The sequence below is a fragment of the Haemaphysalis longicornis genome, unplaced genomic scaffold (genome assembly GCF_048455015.1).
Source record: "Haemaphysalis longicornis isolate Haplotype H1 unplaced genomic scaffold, Haemaphysalis longicornis Haplotype H1 scaffold_1, whole genome shotgun sequence".
Taxonomy (NCBI): Eukaryota; Metazoa; Arthropoda; class Arachnida; order Ixodida; family Ixodidae; genus Haemaphysalis; species Haemaphysalis longicornis.
In genome coordinates this window covers 255,331,036-255,351,155 of record NW_027526203.1, presented here as the reverse complement: position 1 = coordinate 255,351,155, position 20,120 = coordinate 255,331,036, and the positions used below count along the sequence as shown (strand labels likewise).

The 20,120-nt window shown below is 49.8% G+C and overlaps 1 protein-coding gene across 1 annotated transcript in view; it reads right to left on the bottom strand.

The window, feature by feature from the left end:
• Mrps18b (mitochondrial ribosomal protein S18B) overlaps positions 1-20,120 on the bottom strand; it is a 32,374-nt gene that overhangs the window by 243 nt on the left and 12,011 nt on the right. Inside the window, exon 6 of the mRNA XM_077676023.1 lies at positions 12,515-12,574. Within this exon, the coding sequence (XP_077532149.1) occupies positions 12,515-12,574 (60 nt within the window). The remainder of the gene's footprint in view (positions 1-12,514; positions 12,575-20,120) is intronic.

Here is a 20,120-nt window from a genome sequence, read left to right as displayed (position 1 = left end):
AGGGAACAATGAAAGCATCAGCAAAAAAAATCAGAAAAAGACAAGGAAGAAGCATAACAGAACTGTGAAACTTTTTTCAATACTTCCTGAATATGTACTATCATGTCTTTTTCTAACGCAGAAAGGTTTCACATTCTAGCACACATCCTTTTACTGGAACTACATTTTGCCCTTTTAAAGGCTACACCAAAATTGGAAACGCCATAAGGGTGCACCACCTCACTGCAGAACTGTGAACTCAGAAGCCCAATTTCCAATTTCCTTGTATTAGTGGTGGCTATTAGCACACGAGTTCAGCAACTTGCTGCTGCAAACATTTGTACACTTACCGCACAAGGAAAAATTGCATACCTTGAGACACTATTACCAAAATAACACCACAAACCATGTTCCATTCATGTTTGGCTACCGAAAGCATGACAGGCAGGATTGCATTACCCCGTCTGTGGGCCGAGCACCTGCATGTTGCTGCCGCCGTGGCGTCCCATTCGTTTGAGAGAATATCATGTTTCGTTCACCACTGACATAGAGTATACTGGCATGATCAACAATATTCCCAATGTCACTGCGTATTTCTTAAAAAGTGAAGCACTGAATAACAAAACCTGGCTGGCCTGAAGTCATGGGATTTGATTTGCCAGACCTTTGCCAAAGTTAATTCAATACAGGAAGCTTGAGCCATCCTTGCCTTCAGGACAACATGAACCTCGCCACACAAAACAAAGTTTTGGTCTACAGAGGAGTAAAAACGACACTCCTGTAAATTCACAAAATAAAATGACTGCGTTTGATGTCTTAATACCAGACTCTACCAAAATATCGGCAAAAGTGCTTGCTCTTTTATGATTCCACTTTTTGCACTGGCCATGTGTAGAGTGCTTTTTTTTAGCAAATATTTCTAGAACAATAAAATCGGTTGTTCGCATATATCCTCTGCTGCTGAGAAAATAAACCACATAACCCCAATGCTACACCACAATGCAGAGTGACTGTCATTGGAAGAAAGCACTCTAAAGGGGGGTGGGGTAGTGCAAGGAAAACTTTTGCTGTCAAACTAGTGATTAAAAAGTAGACCCTAAACAGGCTCTACATGCAGTGTTTTAACAAGAACAAGTGAAAGCTCTTGGAACAAAGTTTTTTTTTTTTTAAACAGGAATAACATGACCTGTATGCTGTGCATTCTATGTTCCCTTTTTATTGCTTTTATCGATGCTTAATGGCCTGTCAACCCCAAAAGAGTAATGTAAATACTTCAGTGCACGGCAACTAATTACGTAGAACGGCCTGAAAATCACCAGTTTTGGTTTTCATCGCTTCCAGCCAGGAGGGCACGTATGACAAAGCCCCATTATGACCTCACTGTTTTCTGCAGACGTCACAACAGCGCGGAGGCCAGTGGAGGAATTGTTTTGACTGCCCCGCCACCAGGTGTGAGCAGCTGAGTTGCCTGAAGGCGTTTAGGGCTACCATATTTGATCAACAGATATTTGATTTCTGCTTTCAATAAAAGTCCTAATGGCAACTTCTACAGCAATTATACGCTATACTATCAGCTCCCTTTCCACATGTGGAAGTTGGCTTTCGGCAGGAGTACCTTTCTGGGGTACTGGGGGAGTGGTTATGCCTGTACCTCTGGCTGCATGCATCAGTTCTGGAACACAAATTCGCGAATGTCTGCGAAAGGACTACCATGTGTCCTGTGCCTCCGCTTGTGTGCTATATAAACCAGTATGAGTACACTGTTTTAACTGCCATAATGGTGAAGCAACCTGGTATCCCACTGGCTTACGAAGTGTTTTATTCAAGTCCACCTCACATGCCAGTCAAAACTGGAAGCAGCTCCAAGCTCATCCTTTCTTTCCCTACACACAATTGTAAGACCAGACAACAACATGCACTAATCAGGTTCATGAGCAGGTAATGCTTTCCCAGCTGTCCCGAATTTCCCTCACAGCTTGTTTGGTTGCAATGGTTTATTGTGCATTTCATCTTCAACCATTTTAGGTGAAGTGCAGCAAACAAACTCGGGGCTGCTGCTGTGAGGTTTCTCTTCACTGCAATCAGACATGCCTAGCAAACTTGGTCATAATCCAGAAGCCAGTGCACCAACAACAAAAAAGAAAAAAAAAGTGATAATTGCCAAGAAAAAAAAAAAGGCTGACACTACAATACTTTCTCTCTGTTCATGACGAAAATACACCCCTCCTCCCCAACCCCCCCCACCACCACCTCATTCCTTGCTCTGAATATGCTGTTTCTAAATAATTTCTCGTGGTGCTGTTGAAACCCAGCAAAACCATCATTGGCAAAGAATAGCTGGTCTAAAGTATCAAATACACTGGCAAAAAAATTGTCCCAAACTGTCCCTGTGACTGGATGGGCCTTAATTTATACACTATAAGCGGTTACGTATAACGTAACCGCTTACAGTGCAGGACTGGAAATAACGCGACTTTCAGTGACCACCAGTTCGCATCCCTTATAATGTAATGTATGGGCATAACGCTTACAATGTGGCACCGCAAAGCACAGTAGCGCTCAAGTGCGGTTTTTCGAAGAGCCCACCAATTGCCAGAGCCATTAGCGCGCTGTTCGAGGGTCGCAAAAGTACAGGTGCTACGAAATGGGCGGGAGAGAACAAAAAAGCAAAAAAGTAAAATCGAAGTCGGCCCAGGCGTCACTGCACCACGTGACCCCACCGCACCGCCTCTGTATGGGCCGCCGCGCTCTTCAATTTCGTCTGCTCGAAACTGCTCTGCGGCCCGTTGTCGCGAAGCCTGCTATATGTTGGTTTTTTTTTCCCACGGCTTTTGTCTTCCGCACGTACGCGGCACTCCTGCCCGCACACGGGCATGAGATCGCCGAGCAGACAAATGCAGGAAGGACGGGGAACAGCTACCGCCAACGAAACACGAGAGATGCCCCGGAGTCGGAGACCGCCGCCGCCGCCGGCCCACCCGACCTTGGAGGGCCGACTGCGGCGGCTTGAGAAAGTTACAGCCGTTCCACTCTACGTGAAAACTGTTGTAAATGCAGAGCACTGATTCGCCATAATGGGCTGTAGCGCCGTTATCCGCTCACTGCTACCACCCAACGCATTTCAAATTTCCCGCCTTCGCAGTGCTCGCGCGCCCCCTGCTTGAAACTGCGCCAGCAGGAGTTCTGTTCGTTTTGTGCTTGTTTTCCCTCCCGCATCGCCGCCCGACGTTCACGAATGGCTGCGGCTTCTCGATGGCGAAGTTCGGCGTCGGCGGCTCGCTTGCGGCGCTTGCGCTCAGCATCCGCAGCACGCCGCCGCGCCGCCTTCTCTTCCCGCGTAGACATTGTCGATGAAGTCGATGGTGAAACGTGCCGTGAACCCCCTGCCGCGGCTATGACGCAACGTGGAGCGGCTATGACGCAACGTGGCGCGGCTATGACGCAACACAATCCAAAACAATCCACTTTAATCCAATCCAATCCAATCCAAAACCAATCCAAGCCAATCCAATCCAATGCAATGCAATGCCAGACCGACGGGGAGCGATGCGGACTACGGACGCCAACGCGGGTGACATCGTGAGTTACTGAAATGCTCTGCATTTAAAAGCAGTTTGACAACACGTGCACCGCAAGGCTGGCGAGGCGAAGCAGGACCAGAAATGGCGGTGGAGGAGGCTGGCAGACCCAGGGAAAAGCCCACAAGAGGGTATAGATGTTTTCACCAACCCCCTTTCCCTGTGGTGCACGGAGAAATGTGGAGAAGGAAGAGGGTAGAAGTGAATGAACAATCTGCGAAGACTTGGAAACGCGGTGTTTCTCATGCAGCGATGTGCAGAAAGACTGCACTTTGACCACTTTGCTCCAGCCGCACAGCAATCTCTAGCACGCATTCTGCTGCTATGACATCTGCCCTCGTCCCTCGTCTCTTGAAACGAACGAGAGCATTGTTAAAGACATCGGATGTGGAGCGAAGAAGGTGTCAGCTACGAAGCAGTTTGGCATCACTGGCACAACCGTGTCTGCCATTTGGAAGAACCGAGCGTGGAAATATGAGGAGTAGGCAGTGCAGAATGCCATTAAGAGGGAACGCCAAGCAAAGATAACTTCTTCTGTTAATAAACACGGACAAAAGGACATGAAGGACGTCCTGGCTATGCTTAAATGCTGTGTTTGTTTGTGTGATGTTAACTAAATGATACCCAGAAGGTAGATTGTGCATGTGCTTTGGTTTGTGCATGTTTTGGTTATAATGCAGTACCACTTGTAGTGCAAATTCTCATGGCTCCGGAGACATACTTTATAAGCAGTCTACACTCTACTGTGAATGCCGCTATTCACCAAGATAGCGCGAGCTGTAATTTATCTGTTGTTGCTATTCTCTCATCGGAATAACGGTGCAAGCGCAGATGCTAGGAATAAAACAAAAATAACAACAAGCTGAAAACAAATGGCACCCTTTTGAGCACTTTGGGGCACTGCCTGTGGCTTATTTTGGCAGCCCTGCTCCCCTACTCGCTTTCTTTCTCCCATTTGTTTTCTGAACAGTTTGAATTCCGCAGAAGCGTTGACTAGAATAAATGGGGCTCTGGTCAGAAATGCCTTTCTGCACGCCCAACGGTGGTAAGACAGGCTTTGAAAACCTCTTCCCGCCTACAAACTGGACTCTCATTCACAAGCTTCGAATCTTATTCCCCTTTGCTAGCCATGCCAAAATGTTCTGCTCCAGCTGCCGCTAGCTGTTGGCCCACCTTTGCCAACAGCTGCCTCCTTTGCCTGCTGTGGAATATCCCAGCAGCACGGCCACTCCAGAGCCATCAAGTGCCAACAGAGGCTTATTATACATATTAACATGTTTTCTCTTGTTATTCATCTTTTAGGAAAAGAAAGAAATGTATGTACGTTTCTATAAGCATTTTCGTGCCTTTTGCCAGGACAGTTTGGCGATGGGATCTTCAACATTGACCCTCCAAAGAATCTCTGTCTCCCCGCTCAACTGCGACAAATAGCTGAGGCGGCTGTCACTCATCGTTGATTGAAGCCTGCTCTCTATCAATTTCACTTCACTGACTGGTCAGAAAAAATTCTAACAGCAACATGAACATCTAGAAATGAACCTTCAAGTTTTTCACGAATTTAAAGTTTCAGCATGTCAGCCACAGAAGAACAGCCTTCGTAGCTCGAAAATGAAATCAACTGTTCAAACTTGTTGGGAAATGTGCCAGCCAGAGCAGAAGGATACTTTTTCACCAATGTCCATTGCCTGCAGGCACCTCTGCGCTGGGGAAGAGCAGCTCCAATCTGTAATACAGCCGAACCCCGCTACAACGAAATTTCCGCTTCAACGAAATATTTCCAATTCCCCATCAGTTAGCCATAGAAGTCAATGCAACAAAGTCCTCACCATAACGAACCATTTGTCTGGCTTGCTTTCGTTTCAACGAGATTTGGGGCTGGGTTTGAACTTTTGTATTACAATAAAATAAGCATACCGCAGCTACCTGTAACTTTTTATAGATTCAGGACACTTGGTTTCACCGTAAACGTGTGCCACGCACCCACAACCACCACTTCAAACAAAAACAGACTCATAGGTGGAAGCCACTGTTTGCTGGTGATAACGATGTGGCTGGCTGTCTTTACATGAGGCGCAGGCCCAGTTCACCAAGCTGCAGCTACAGCCAATCCATATCCAGTTGAAATCGCGCGAATGTGCTCTGCTGCTGGTGCGGCGCTGTCATATATGCAGTGTGAGCAGCTGTCCTTACGGTTTTCCTTCCAGACTTCTTCAAAGCCAAAAATAATGTTTTCGTGCTTAGTCTGGAACCCGCATCATCCTATCCTAGTCGCGAGTGAGTGGTCAGGCGCAGTCGCCTTAAATGCGGGCGCGCACGGCTTGCCTGCCAAGGTCAGTTGCTGCCGTGCCCAGTCAGAGGATAAGATGATGGCACTGCTTCGCAGATATTACAGTGTGCAGTGTGTACGTGCGCCCTGGTCAGCCCTGGGACGCGTGCCTCCTGGATCGGCTGGTGTCCCAGTGCACAGCCCGCCATCTCCTCTATGGTGACTTCCAACGCACACCACACACACTGTGTGGGGAGATGGCCGGATGGACGCTCGCGGAGAGCATCTGTGGGACGCCATGCTGCGCCTCAACCTGTCTGCGCTGAACACTGGTGAGAGCACCTTCCGGCATGGCAATTGCGCAGCCACCACCATTGATCTCACCCTAGTGTCAGCCGGGGTTGAGGCCACCTGGAGGAGGGAGCCCAGCACTTGGGGCTCTGACCACTACCCACTGCACATCGCACCACCCGACAGGACAGCCAAGCGAGCCGCACTGCACCACATCACCCACTGGGACCGGTTCCAGCGCTGCCTCGCCAGGCAGGACCTGGGGGAAGGAGTCGAGCTGTTTCGGGGCCTGGTTTGCTGCGCCAGGCAAGCCCCACAGAGCTGCACAGTAGCCGAGGGGGCCACCACGCCGGACCTGAAACTGCTGCAACTGCGGGCGGTGCGCAACCACATGGAGAGGAAGGCCCAGCGCTCGGGGGAGCGGGCGGACTGGACAGTGTACCGGCGAGTGGATGCGGCTTGCCGCCGTCACGCCAACCGCCTGAGCCGGAAGCGCTGGTCCAAGCTATGCATCAGCTCGGAGGCCGACCCACGCTGCCGGCGCCTCTGGGGCATCTTCAACTCCATCCTGAAGCACCAGAGAAACCGCAACCCCCTGGCTGCCATGGCCATCCGCAAGCAGGCCAGCTTTGCGGAGTTGGCCGACCTCTTCGCTGCACACTTCCTGCCGCCACACCAGGCAGAATCAGGGCCCGCTGCTGCTGTTGCTGGGATGGGGGAGGTGCACCACCCCCTCAACAACGCCCCCATCACAGAGACTGAGCTCCGCAGTGCCCTCCGCAGCTGCAAGGTAAGTCGGCGCCAGGAGCAGACAGCCTCAACTACCAGATGATGCGCAATCTGGATGAGGTGGGGTTCGGCCTGCTCCTGGCCGCCTACAATGTCATATGGGACACGGGCTAACTGCCACCTGAGTGGCTGCTGGCCATCTTGCGACCCATACCAAAGCCAGGCAAGGGCCTTGTGGCAGTCACGGCGTACCGGCCTATGACCCTCACATCCTGCGGCTGCAAGCTGCTCGAACGGGTGGCACTGCGGAGGATGGAGGCCATCGCTGCGGAGGAAGAGGCCATCCCCGAGCAGCTGACGGGCTTCCGGAGGCACCGAGCAGCCACAGACTCCATCGCCGACGTCGTGGCGGCCCTTGAACACGCCAGGGCCTCCAAGCAGGTAGCGGCCCTGGTGCTGCTGGACATGAAGGGTGCCTTCGACAACCTGCAGCGTCATGCCATCTCCCTGGCCATAGAAGAGGCTGGCATTGCGGGCAAGCTGCGGGGCTTCGTCGAGGCGTTCCTGACGGGCTGCACAGCGCAGGTGCAGGTGGGAGACGCCCTGTCGGCCCCCCGGCCGGGAGACGTGGGCACCCCACAGGGCTCCGTCATCAGCCCCTTCCTCTTCAACCTGGTGATGGCAGCCCTGCCAGGCTGCCTGCACAGAGGAGGGGCCACCGAGTGTACATTTTGGTGTACGCCGACAACATCGCCCTGTGGGTACTGGGGCCCAAGGGTCAGGGCCGAGCCATTGTACGGCAACTGCAGGCGGCCATGGATGAAGACCGTGCCAAGCTGGCGGGTGTCGGCCTACAGCTGTCGGTGGCAAAGACAGACGCCATGCTGGTGCATCCGGACATCGCCGCCCATGGATGGACCCGGTGCCTGACCATCGATGGCGAGGAGCTCCAGTGGAGGACCAGGGTGTGGTACCTGGGGCTCACCCTGGACCACTGACTGAACTTCTGGCAGGCGGCCGAGGAGCTCCGAGCCAGGGCGCAGCTGGCCACCACGGCAGTGCACAAGATGGTGGCCCGGGACAGTGGCTGCTCGCAGCGGATGGCCCTCCGGCTGTGCAGTGCCTCGGCGGTGGGTCTCCTTATGTACGCGCTCCCACTGGTGACCCTCCGGAAACCCACCTGGCGGCAGCTGGAGGGAGACCACCGCAAGGGGGTCAGTGCTTGCCTCGGCTTGCCCCAGAGCTCGCCGTGCGAGAAGACGCTGGCCGAGGTGGGGGCGTGGACCTTAGAGATGACAGCTGACCTGCGGGCGTTTGGCCAGATTGACCGGCTGCGGCGCGCCGAGGGGGGCGGTCCGCTGCTGCGGCGGCTGAGGTGCCACCACCACTCGCGCATGGGGCGCATGCTGGTGCTCTACGAGGAGGTGGTGGCCCCCGTGGACGCGGGACCTGGTGGCCCCGCTCCTGTCCTGGCAGCTGACGTGCGGCTGGACATTACGGGGCTGCGCAGCAAGCGGCGGACGCCCCACTGCAGGCAACTGCAGCTGGCTCGGGGCGTCGTCTGGGGCGACCTAGACGGCCACACCCTAGTTTACACGGATGGCTCGGTGCGGCAGCAGCAGGGGTCGGCCGCAGCGGCCGCCGTACTGGGGGAGGCCACCCGACAGGCGCGGCTGCCCTATGCCTCTTCTTCGGCCATGGCTGAGCTGGTGGGGGTCGGACTGGCCTGGATCTGCTGCTGGAGATGGAGCCCTTGCCGGAGCGCTGTGCCCTGCTGTGCGACTCCCGAGTGGCCCTGGTGCGTCTTCAGGACGGAGACTCGCACTCCCTGTTGGTGCGGGGCATCCGGGAGAAGGCGGCACAGCTGGCGGACCGGGGCACACAACTGTGCCTGCAGTGGGTCCCCGCCCAAATTGATCTGGATGGCAACGAGCGGGCGGACGAGCTGGCCGCCCGGGGCACACGCGCTGCCTCCGTCGGACATGGTGGCTCAGGCGGCAGCGAACGACGCCCGCCTGCTCATCCAGCGACACATCCGGACCAGGCATCCGGACCCGCGGCTGCGTGTCAGAGGGGGCCAGCCGCCTGTGTGGGCCTCACGCCTGCCTTGACGACTGCGCTCGGCCATTCTGCGCCTCCGCGTGGGGGACGTGTGGACGGCGGAGCGGAAGCACCGTCTGAGGCAGGCGACCAGCCCCGCCTGCACTCACTGCCGAGCGCCCATGCAGTCCCTGCCGCACGTCTATACGAGTGCCCCAAGTTTGCGGCAGGGTGGGTAGAGCTGCTGGTTGTGCTTCACGGAGTGCGGCCACTTGAGGAGCTGCTTTGGCCCCCAGGCAGTGCTAGGGAGCTAGACAAAGTGCTCGAGGCCCTGGGTACATACCTGCGGGCCTCGGGGCTGCACAGCGCACTCTACAACTCTGCCTAACTGCCCAGATTGTGGTGGAGTGCTGCTGCTGAAGCAGCTTCTGTACTTGTGTGTGCGTGTGTGTGTGTGTGTCCCCTTTTACATGTGTGCTAAACATTGTCCTTGGTAGATTCATGTGTTGTCTATATCTGTAGTGTTTCTCTGTAATGCTAATTTTCTCAATGTGTAACTCCTTTTTAGATGCGACGCATCTCTTGCTCTGAGGCATGTCCCTCCTGCGTCGGCAACGGCGGCATCCGCACGCCACCTGCGCATGCGCACCTCTCCTCCGCTCTTCTCTCCGACAGCTGTGCGCAACACTCTCACTCTGTCTCATTATCATAAACAACAGCTGCGTGCGCGCGCTTCGCTCGCTTTGCGCGCATGCGCGACTCTCCTCCGCTGTCTCCTCTCCTTCAGGCGCTGTGAAAATTACCCCCATCGTCCCGTGTATGAGAACACCCGCATGTGATGGAAAGGCATCCTACGCGTTCACAACACGTTTCACCCGATTTAGAGAATCAACCCAATGGAAACGCCAACTGAACCCCCAGATGCGTCGCATCACACTAGGGTTCCCTCGCGGGGAGATGGGGCTAATTTTTTTCTTATTCCTTTTTTTCTCTTTTGTTTTATATTTACCCTTGCGTGTGTTATATACATTGTAATGTCAGCCTTCTCCCCTATCCTCCTGTTCCTATGTATTCTTTTCTCCTTATCCCCCCCCCCTACACCAGCAGGCGTTCCAGTGTCCGCCCCTAGGCGAGACAATTTACGCCTGTTTGTGAATCTTCCTTTTCCTAAGAACAATAAATAAATACCTACATACATTCTGCCACAAGTGACAGGGGTGCTTCCGACGGCCTAGCAGCTATCTGCAAGTAATCAGCTCAGTGGATACGCCTTCTTGTACAACAGTACGTTTTGCGTCTGCATTTCTCCACCCCGTCCCCTGCACTCTTCACGTGCAGGTAAAAAACAAATAACCGTTGGTATGTTTCTTACCCAAGTAAACACGACGTTATTGCACGTCACTTCTTTTTCTAAACATTGTATTATGCTACCAATGATGCAGAAATATACGGGGCTATTTTTCTTGCCGTTCTGTGGTGTGTTGGGGCAGATTTCACCTCAACTAAATTTTTCGCACATCCCATAAATTTCATTTAGCGGGATTCGACTGTAACAGCAAACTGTTGGCTGGCTTTAGTGTAAGCACTCGAGCGAGCTGTGAGAGCATGCAGGAGATTGTCAATCATGATGTAGAAGGTTTCACAGTAGAACTTAGCTGATGGATCTTGTGGCTCTGGCATGCTCATGCCTTCAATGCTGTCGCATAGTGTCGATTGTTTTCGTTTTCTCTGGGTGATTGCTTTCTACGAAGCATTGTCCGACGCTTCCTTCGCAAGATTTTCAGTTCATCTAACCTCTCTCTTATGCCGGGTGCATAATCACACAACCATTTCATCAGGCTTACGACAATATTCAATGACAGAGTTAGGCTCTAGAGTGCCTTGTGGTGGCATTAAAGCACTGCAAAACTTTATCACAAAACTTGACCACTAGCACAGTTTCCAAATTGTCATTGCCTGCAGCAAAGAATTTGCCTCTTGCTACTTTTGTGCTCATTCATTATGATCTTCAGATGGCTCCATCAAGGCTGCTTTGATTTCCTTAGGACCTGCGATGAGGGCCCTCATTGCATCCGCTCGAACTGACCACAGCATGTCTGAGACTTGCTTTGAAACAACCGCGGTCGTGTTGTCTCCTCTTAATCCTGTCCATGTGTCTCCTGGTATAGTTTAATTCTGATGAAAATATCTCCACGTGCTCTGCGAGAAAGTGGACGCCCAGGCAACGTTTGTAAACACTTCACAGATTCTTCGAGTAAATATGGCATGTGCTTTATGTAGCGAATTCTAAAAAGCATCATGTCTCAAGAATAGAAGGGGGGAGAGGTGCTCCTTGGGTATATTTTTTTTTTAACTGGGCCCCTCAGCACTGTTAATCCGGCCCCGAGTGGCTAAGCACAGGGAAACTAGTCAGTGGGATCCATAGACATGCAAGGACACTCATGAAGCATAGAAACTCCTGTATGAGCTTATATCTCGTAATCTTTTTTTTGGCGAACGAGATTTCAAACAGAAACCATTCTCTATGCGCCTTCGCAATGTGCATTCCGAAACTGGTGGACTGTATACATACTCAAACCCCAGTCCTACTGCTCTGTGTCCATCAGCTGAATCAGCTTCGTTGCTCTACGCCATGTACGGTTCTGGGCGAGCACAGCATTTTTACCTCAGACTGAAGAACTGTGCCCTGCCTTCAGGATGATGCACATTACGCAATGAACAGCTTTTTTGAAGCATTCATAATTAAAATAGATAATCTCTGTTTCAATCAGGGGAAATCAGCAAGAGGCTTAAACTTTTTTGAACTAAACCATGAAGTGTGGCACATTTTCCAGCCCTCGGGAGGGCCCTGTAAGCTTGGAGGGCCCAGTTCGTTTGAACCCTCTGAACCCTAGATAATCCGCCCCTGTTCCCAGGTCAGGTTACAGAAGGAAAACTTTCCTGCCCTACATACAATACATATATCTTCTGGGGGGCCTCCTCATTGGTGCCACGATCATGGTGAATAAAGGTTGGGAATTTCTGACCTTTAAGTTGAAGACACCATTTCCTCGGCTTGCACTTTAAAATGTCGAGACCAAACTACTTTCTTCATTAATTTCACACCGATCTCAATAGTCCAATGCACAGCTAACTCCATAGAACAGGAAAAACCAACATGGAGCGTGAAAGGTACCGCACCAAACAGGTGCTGGGAGAGGCCCATGAACACACGTCAACATCTTAAGCACATAGGTGGATTTTTTTTTTTTTTCTACCTTCATCAGAGTAACAGATTCTACCAAATGGAATTGAACTGGCAACTTTGAGCACACGCCCTCCCTGGTACACCACTACAATGTCAAGCAAAAGTCGTGTAAATGGTGAGAATACGGTCAGAATTATTACTCAGCCATGTCACAATTTATGAAGCTGGTTACTCTTCTAAGAGCACTGTCATCCATATTTATACGACAATTGTCTTGGGAGTTAACATACATAGGTGAAAAAGCATCCGCTGCTAAAAATTCTGCTATTACTTCGTCTTCCATATTTCAGGCACAGCCAAGGTACGAAAATTGCAAGACAACAATCCCCTATCTGTCATTTACAGCGTAAAAAAACAGAGACTAGCATCAGAGTATGAACTTACCCAAGTCTTTGGCTTTCAAAATGGCCAGATCAAGCTGAAACTGCTTCGATTGGCACACACCTGTAAAATCGGAACAAGTTCAGCAGAGTAAAGCCTGCTGCTTGGAGAAACAAATAAAAACAGAGGACTAGAAACATTTAGTGCATTTTACGTTAACAAAACAGCTGCAAAGCCGCTAGCGAAAAAACACAAAGTAACTCTTATTTCCCAGTGTTAGCGAGAAAGGAACGAGATATGGCGTGAAAACCACAAACTAGCACGTTATCAGTAATAAACCACACATGCCAAAATAGCATGAACACTGTACCTAGATCAAACATTTCACACAGCGTTAATGTGGATTGCTTAAAATTTTGTGTTGCACACTGCTACGAGCACTTGCACGTACAAGAAAGGTTGGTAGATAGGTCACACACACTTTTGTTTAGCAGTTGGTGCAAAGGAGCACATTAATGGGTTCGACATCATGGCATAAACACAACATGGCCGCTTTTCTATTTCAGGGCAACAACATGAGGAGAATTTGGCGTTTTCAGCGGTGGCAAAAATGTGTGCTGTAACCACACGATATCTGTGTGGCTTAACTACTCGGCTATACTTAAATAACCTTGCACAGTTATTACCAAGCCAACCAATAAGCTGTGCTGCAGTACGAAACACACTAGAAGAAATTCTGCAGATAAAAATATGCAGCTAACAAAGAGGATGATATGGCTTAGAAGTGTTCAATTAAATCAATGTTTCGTTCAGGACCTGCATCCCAGATGTAATGCATATCAAAGAAGTGGCCCATGACACTTGAATACAAATTGCTTACAGTCAACACTGCAGCGTTAAAAAAGCAAAAAAGAAGTTGACGAAGCTTGCACTAAGCTGCAAAAGTCTTGAACCATAATGGAGCTGGAAGATTTCTTTCTATGTAAGCACTGAAGGACACACCACCATGCATTGCATTAGGTTTTAAATTGTTTATTTACATGTTCTGTCGTCGCTTTTCACTGTGCTAGTAGTAATCATCGTCATATCCATCTATATCGTCATCTTCCTCATGCATGACTGGTGGGCCCAGATCGTTTTGTCCGCAGGCTTTCACATTTCTCCCAAAGTGGCACGCGTGAGCACATGCTAGAACCGGCAGCAACCGGCTTCACAAACTGGGCGTCTGTAGTGCAAGCTGTGTTCTCCCCCTTTGAGGCGTGGACGGATGTGAACTGTTTTCGTGGGTTGTTTTTTTTTTTTTTTGCGAGTGCCACGAGGAAGCCTGGACAACGCCAGGTGCTCCTTGTGAGGCACATGCCCACACGCACAGTAAACCACAGGAGTAACTATGACCCAGTGTTTTATGATGACGCCACACACATTATGGCCAGCAACAACAGCTCTGCTGTTCAAATAATAGAAGTGGCAATAATTTACAACTGCTGCATACTAGGTCATTTTGCGTGTCTTACTAAAAAAGCACCATGGAGCAGTTCACACTGACACAGGTATTAACACCCAAGAGAAAATGGTAGCTGGTCCCAGCTGGTTTATGGTTAAATTCCCAGCTGGGCCCAGCTGGTCTTAGCTGGTCCCAGTTACTGCTCAGTTTTTTAAAACTGTCTTCTATGTACAGTCTGCAAAAGGCTTGTCTATAACGCGCGAGCGGCGTGCTCCGGACTGCGCGGGAGACATCTAGTGATAACACCTGGTTTGAGAATGGTAGAATGTGAGCATGCACGACCCGCATTAGCGCGATGGCTGTTTCCCTTGTCGCTTTGCCCGTCGCCTTGGCATCCGTACCTTCTTTCGCCATGAGAAGCGCTGCCGGGCCGGGAAACAAAAGTGGAGATTAGTGATTGTTAGTACATCGTCGGCTGCGTTTAATTACGTGCAACCCCGCTTAATTTTCGGAATTTAGACAGGAGTTTTTTTTTTTTTCTGCATGCGAGAAAATGAACAACAATCGCCGAAAACGCGTCGCTACCGGTGTTCTGGAGTGACTAGATATTGGTCCGTGATCGCTTGCACAATGCATTACTGTGGCGTTAGCCCGTCAGCAGTGACATGCAAAGCCAAGCGCAGAAACCGTGTAGTGGTGCACGCGGTATTCATGCAGCGTATTGGCAAAACGATGACGCAATGAACAGCTGTGCGCCAAAGCTAATGCAGCCGCACGCGCTAGCGCAAGTTATCTCCACTTTGTTTCCCGGCCTGGCAGCGCAGGCATGCAGCGCTTATTACGGTCAAAGAAGGTGTGGAAGCCAAGGCGACGGGCACAGTGGGGAGGGACAGAGCCATCGCGCTGATACGGGCCGCGCATGCTCACATTCTACCTATCTCAAACCAGGCATTATCACTATAGGTGTGTCCCGCGCAGTCCGGAGCACGCCGCTCGAGTATTATAGACAAGCCTTTTGCCGATTGTACAAGGCTATGCATTTCACCCTCACAAAAAAGCAAACTGCACAACATACTTTCCAACTTGACAGGTATTGACAAGGCCAAATTTTCACAGGAATTGGACTCCGCTAGAATCAAACCTTTGCGGCCTGTTGTCAGGCCCTGCCCCAAAACGCAACAAGGCCGTAGCAGTCCGCTGTCAGGATACACCCGGCTTGGGTGTTCAAGGTTGAGGTTTTTCTTATTGCGATGCACACGCATTCTTCGTATACATGATGTGCCATCTCTTGAAGGATAAGTGAACTTTGTTTGTTGAAGTTTTCTTCTTTTTGCACTAGGGTGCAGCCCAATGTTCAGCACGGGCCTTCTGTATTCCAGAGCGTTTTCATGTGCACGCTGTTCGCTGAGAAGCATGGCTGCTTTCTCATGGCATGCGTTCTATGGTGGTGCACTTAGCGAGAGCGATGATGACTTCAGTGAGGAAGAGAATTGCATGCCTCCATCAGTCAGTGATGACAGTGATTCGACAGAAGCGAGTGATGAAGACCACAACGGCGATGGAGACAGCACCGTGCAGATCATTACTCTGTGAGCTACGCATTTTGTCGAAAGACAATGAAATGGTGGTGAAAGCTTTTCTCCTGGCATCTAGAGGCTTTCATTGTCAATTGTTTTATTTGGAGGCGCACACAGCTGCAAAATCATGGCAAGGAAGAGCAGTGAAACTTGCAGTACCACTGCAACCTCATCCAACAGCTGGTGGGTGATCTGAGGGCTCGAGAAAAAAGGTGGGGCCCGTCTGCATGCATGGGGTGCGAGGAAAGGTACGATAGGAAGAGCCATTTCATCTACAAGCTCCCAGGATGAAGCAGCAAGGATTGTGCTGTTCGTAGTGATAGAAAAGCAAAATGAGGCAGGAGGGAAACTGTGTAAAAAAACTGTGTAGTGGGAACTGTGTAGTGGGTTAAAGTTCCAGACCGCAAAAGGTTAAGTGTACATAATTCTAGAGAGCTCTTTTTTACTGCGGTCAACTTGTTCCCTGCTTCTGAAGAGTCTAGGAATATTGACTGATTGAATGTAGGGTTTAATGCACCGACGCAATGAAGGCGATGAGGCACGCTGTAGTGGGGGCCTCCAGATTAATTTTGACCACCTGAGGATCTTTAACGAATGCTTCCTGACAAAACCGTGCATTGTAAGGGAAGCAGCTGCAGGGGAGGCAAGAAGTCCAAAGTAAAATATTTTTGTGTTGCTCTGCTGCAATACCACAAGTATCAAGAAGCTAAGGCCCTTGGTGGTCAGCAAATACAAAAAGCCTCACTGCACAAAGAATGTGGTGTCATTACCACATTACCATGTGTGGATGCCAAGACAGCTGTACTCTGGATGAAGACCAACGATCAGATAAGGTGGACAGGCATAAAAATCCTGATTATCATTGATAACTGCTCAGCACACGTTAACACTCACTTAACAAATGTGGGGCTGGAATTTTTGCCTTCCAGCTATACGCCCTTTCTCCAACCGCTTGACCAAGGCGTCATAAAGAGCTTAAAGGTGCATTTTTGGCGGTGTCTAACTCAATGACTGCTGGTTAACTTCAAATGAAGCTCCTGACCACAATACGTGTGCAACAAGCCGCAGAAATGGTTACCAGGGCCAGGTGGAGGGTAACGAAAACTACCGTATTTACATGATTGTAAGTCGACTCGAATGTAGGTCGACCCTCGCCAAAATTGCATCTGTCTCTCTCAAAAAAAAAAAAAAAAAAAAGAAATCAAGCGCAGAACACAGCCCGTTTGAACGCTGCTGTGAATGAGCGCCGAGAGAGTTCTTCGGGCCCAGAACACTCATTACTGACGGGACGATTCAGCACAACACAAGTGACACAAGCATGCGGCAACCTCGCCGCCTAGAAAAACGTGTCACAAAGAGAATCTCTTCCGTCAACTACCCTACACGGCGGCTCGTCCATCAATGATCGATGCTCCGACAAGAACCGTACGCTTGTGGTGCGCACAGTAGATGTTAAAAAAGAAAAGCTTTTGCATAAGCACGTGCAATAACCATGCGCTGTGGGTTGAGCGGGAAACTTTATTCCCAATCATGAGAGCACATTCGCTGCCAGATGACAACCATCGAAGCTACCGGCAGCGGCCACTGCAGCGCATTATCAGAACAAACCATATGGCGGCTGACAAAAGCGGCTGCTCACAATTTCCTTTGATTCGTGAGTACGTTACTCACATTCAAGAACCGTTTTGTTCATCTCTAATAAACAAAATGAGTATTAGCATATTCCTTGATTTAATGCACGGCACTAACGTAGCCACAATGACATCACATTGTTCAGTACACTTCCGTACGTGAAGGTGGGAGGTTAGTCGTTCTAAGTATGGTGGACAAAGGGCACAGATCGGCCACACCAACTTTCAAAGTTGGCATCACCTTTATTGACGCCACAATGTATGCAATGGTAAACGCTACGCTTCGACCGTAGCCATACAAACAAGGGTGTTACACTTTCCCCAGCTCGTAGCACCCCTGATTTCTCATTTCTCTTGCCGTTACAAGTGGCGCAAAGTTCAATTTCGATTCTAAGTTGACCCCCCAACATTGGATTGTCAAACTTCAAAAAAAGGGTCGACCTACAATCGTGTAAATACGATACCATCCAGAAGGCAGGCCGGCTTATGATGCCACCTGAATCTGAATACAGTGTGCAAGACAGCAAAGAATGTGACACAAATGACCTATGAGATGAAGACACAGAAACCTCGCCATGGGTGCTGCAATGACATTCGAAGACTATGTGCAGTACAACAAAGGATGCATGTCAGATGAATTGATGGCCGATCAGAACATCAACACACTGTTCATTGTGAAGGAAGGAAACAGCAAGATTGATATGGGGCACTGAGAGGTAACTCACGAGCTGACACGAAGAAACAGTATCTTTCACTGGCACCCGCCGCGGTGGCTCAGTGGCTAAGGCGTCGCGCTGCTGAGCAAGAGGACGCGGGTTCGATTCTCGGCCACAGTGGCCGCTTTTCTGGTAGAGGCAAAAAGCAAAAACGTTCGTGTGTACAAGATTTCGGCGCACGCTAAAGATCCCCCGGTGGTCAAAATTAATCCTGAGCCCTCCACTACAGCGCGTCTCATCGCCTGCGTTGCGTTGGTGTGTTAAACCCCACAGTCAATCAATCGTTTGCTGGCATTTAGGAGAGCATAAGAAAGATACGTAATCCCCTTGGCACTGCAGCAGGGTTACCGAGGCAAAGTGGACACTTTTGGAGTGTTTGTGCTGAGGCATATCAGCAGCACTTGCTGGGCAAAGATCACAGACGTCTTCATACAAATGTGTATGCAGTCTGGAATATTCGACCCCACAAACTAATTTTTACAATGAATGCGTAAATTTTTGGCACTACACCTAATTTTTAAAAATGAATACAAAAACAAAAAAACACAACATTTTGTTACCTCCACCCATTATAACAAAATAGCGCTCACAATCAGGTAAATGCCACTGCATTTTCTATTCAAAATAATTGTTTAGAATTTGGCGAGCCGTAACAAGCACCCAAATTCCACTTCAAGCATCAATCCACAAAGTTTTGGGCCTCTTGGATGCAGGGAGCGCAAACTAGAACACTTCAGACACTGGCTTCCAACGCCCCCGAGACGCCACGCAATGCTGACAGGCAGTGCTGTACAAATGTGCATGGTGCAAGCAAATGCAACAAAGGCTGCTTGAAATGATAATGATGACTGTCAAGGCCACACAAATGCTTATGCTTTGTAAAGAAATTTGCCTGAAGAGCACCAAACCATCTCGATTCTTGTGCTCAAGCAGTGGAACTGACTTCACACCCTCCATTAGAATATTTAGCCACAAGTTATTGTTTAAAGAGTGAATTACCATATCTTAGTCCTCCAGGCCATGGTTTCTCAAAGTGGGTTCCGCGGGGACTAGGGGTTCCACAGGCTCATCCTCGGGGTTCCGCGACCCACTGATAAATTTTCCCTTGTTGCCAAGTAACTTAGATGGTGAACCCGAGGTGCGATCAATCGAAGGAACCTCCATTACTCATGCCCGAGCGTCAGTAAGCACATCTCAGTGCATAGGCAACACAAAAGCGTGAACTACGCAATAAATCCCGCCAGCTGCTTGTAGCCAGCCAGACTGCGAAAACGGGCCGCGTGGTTAAACAATTTCACTTGAATCTTGGCCTTATATTACCCCCATGCGCATTCCTCTTGTTTGGAGAAAGGTGCCGCTAGCGTACGCGCTCGCAGAAAATCGATATTCAGATGCAATAAATTCAAAAGCAAGCAAGCTTGCTTTTTTTTTAATTTATTGCACGTGAATGTAGCATGAATGGAATGAAAAATGGCAGGGGGGAGGGGGGGGGAGGTTCCTTGGTACTTCACGGAGCGTAGCAGGGTTCCCTAGGACCAACATGCCTGAGAACCCCTGCTCCAGGCAAATGAAAAATGTGAGCAACGAACCCACCAAGTACTCAGCAAATAAAGTATGCATGTAGCCAAAGGCCGCGTTCTTAAGAAAATAGCCCTGCAGTGTATATATGTACCCTTACCCGTGTTCCTTTAGAGTTTATTGCATTAAATTTAAAAGCATACTGCCCCATGGCCGAGATTTCTTGCTTTACTTGAAAGCACAGTGCATTACCTCGCGCCAGTAACTCTAAGACAAGGCCTAACACTTTTATATTTCCTAGTATCAGCTCTATACATTATGCCTGGATGCTTGGTTCAGCCACAGAAGAATTTTTCTAGGCTGCCTATCACTTCAACTGGTTATCACAATGCTATAACAACAATGCTTGCAGTGCAGTGATGTTCTTACGAACACCAACATAGATAGTGTTCTGCGTGCACAATTGACGCAGCTTAAAGACCAACTGCATCAAAAATTACAACTTGAATACACCACTTACGTACAGTTTGAGCAAAAAAAAACTGAAAGTTACAGTGCCGAGAGAAAATCAACAATTTTGAAACTAAAATTGAGAAAGGACTGCCATTTTTGGCCAGGCGGAAGTGACGGTTGAAGTGACTGCACAGCCGGCCAGGCAAGCGCACTGGGAGAAATGCCTGGGGCGCTCGACCGGCTCTCCGACCACCTAGCCTGCTAGTGGACTACGCCAGTTGAGGTGTCGCTTCTGCTTCACGGCTCTTAGTGCCCTACACCAATAGGAGC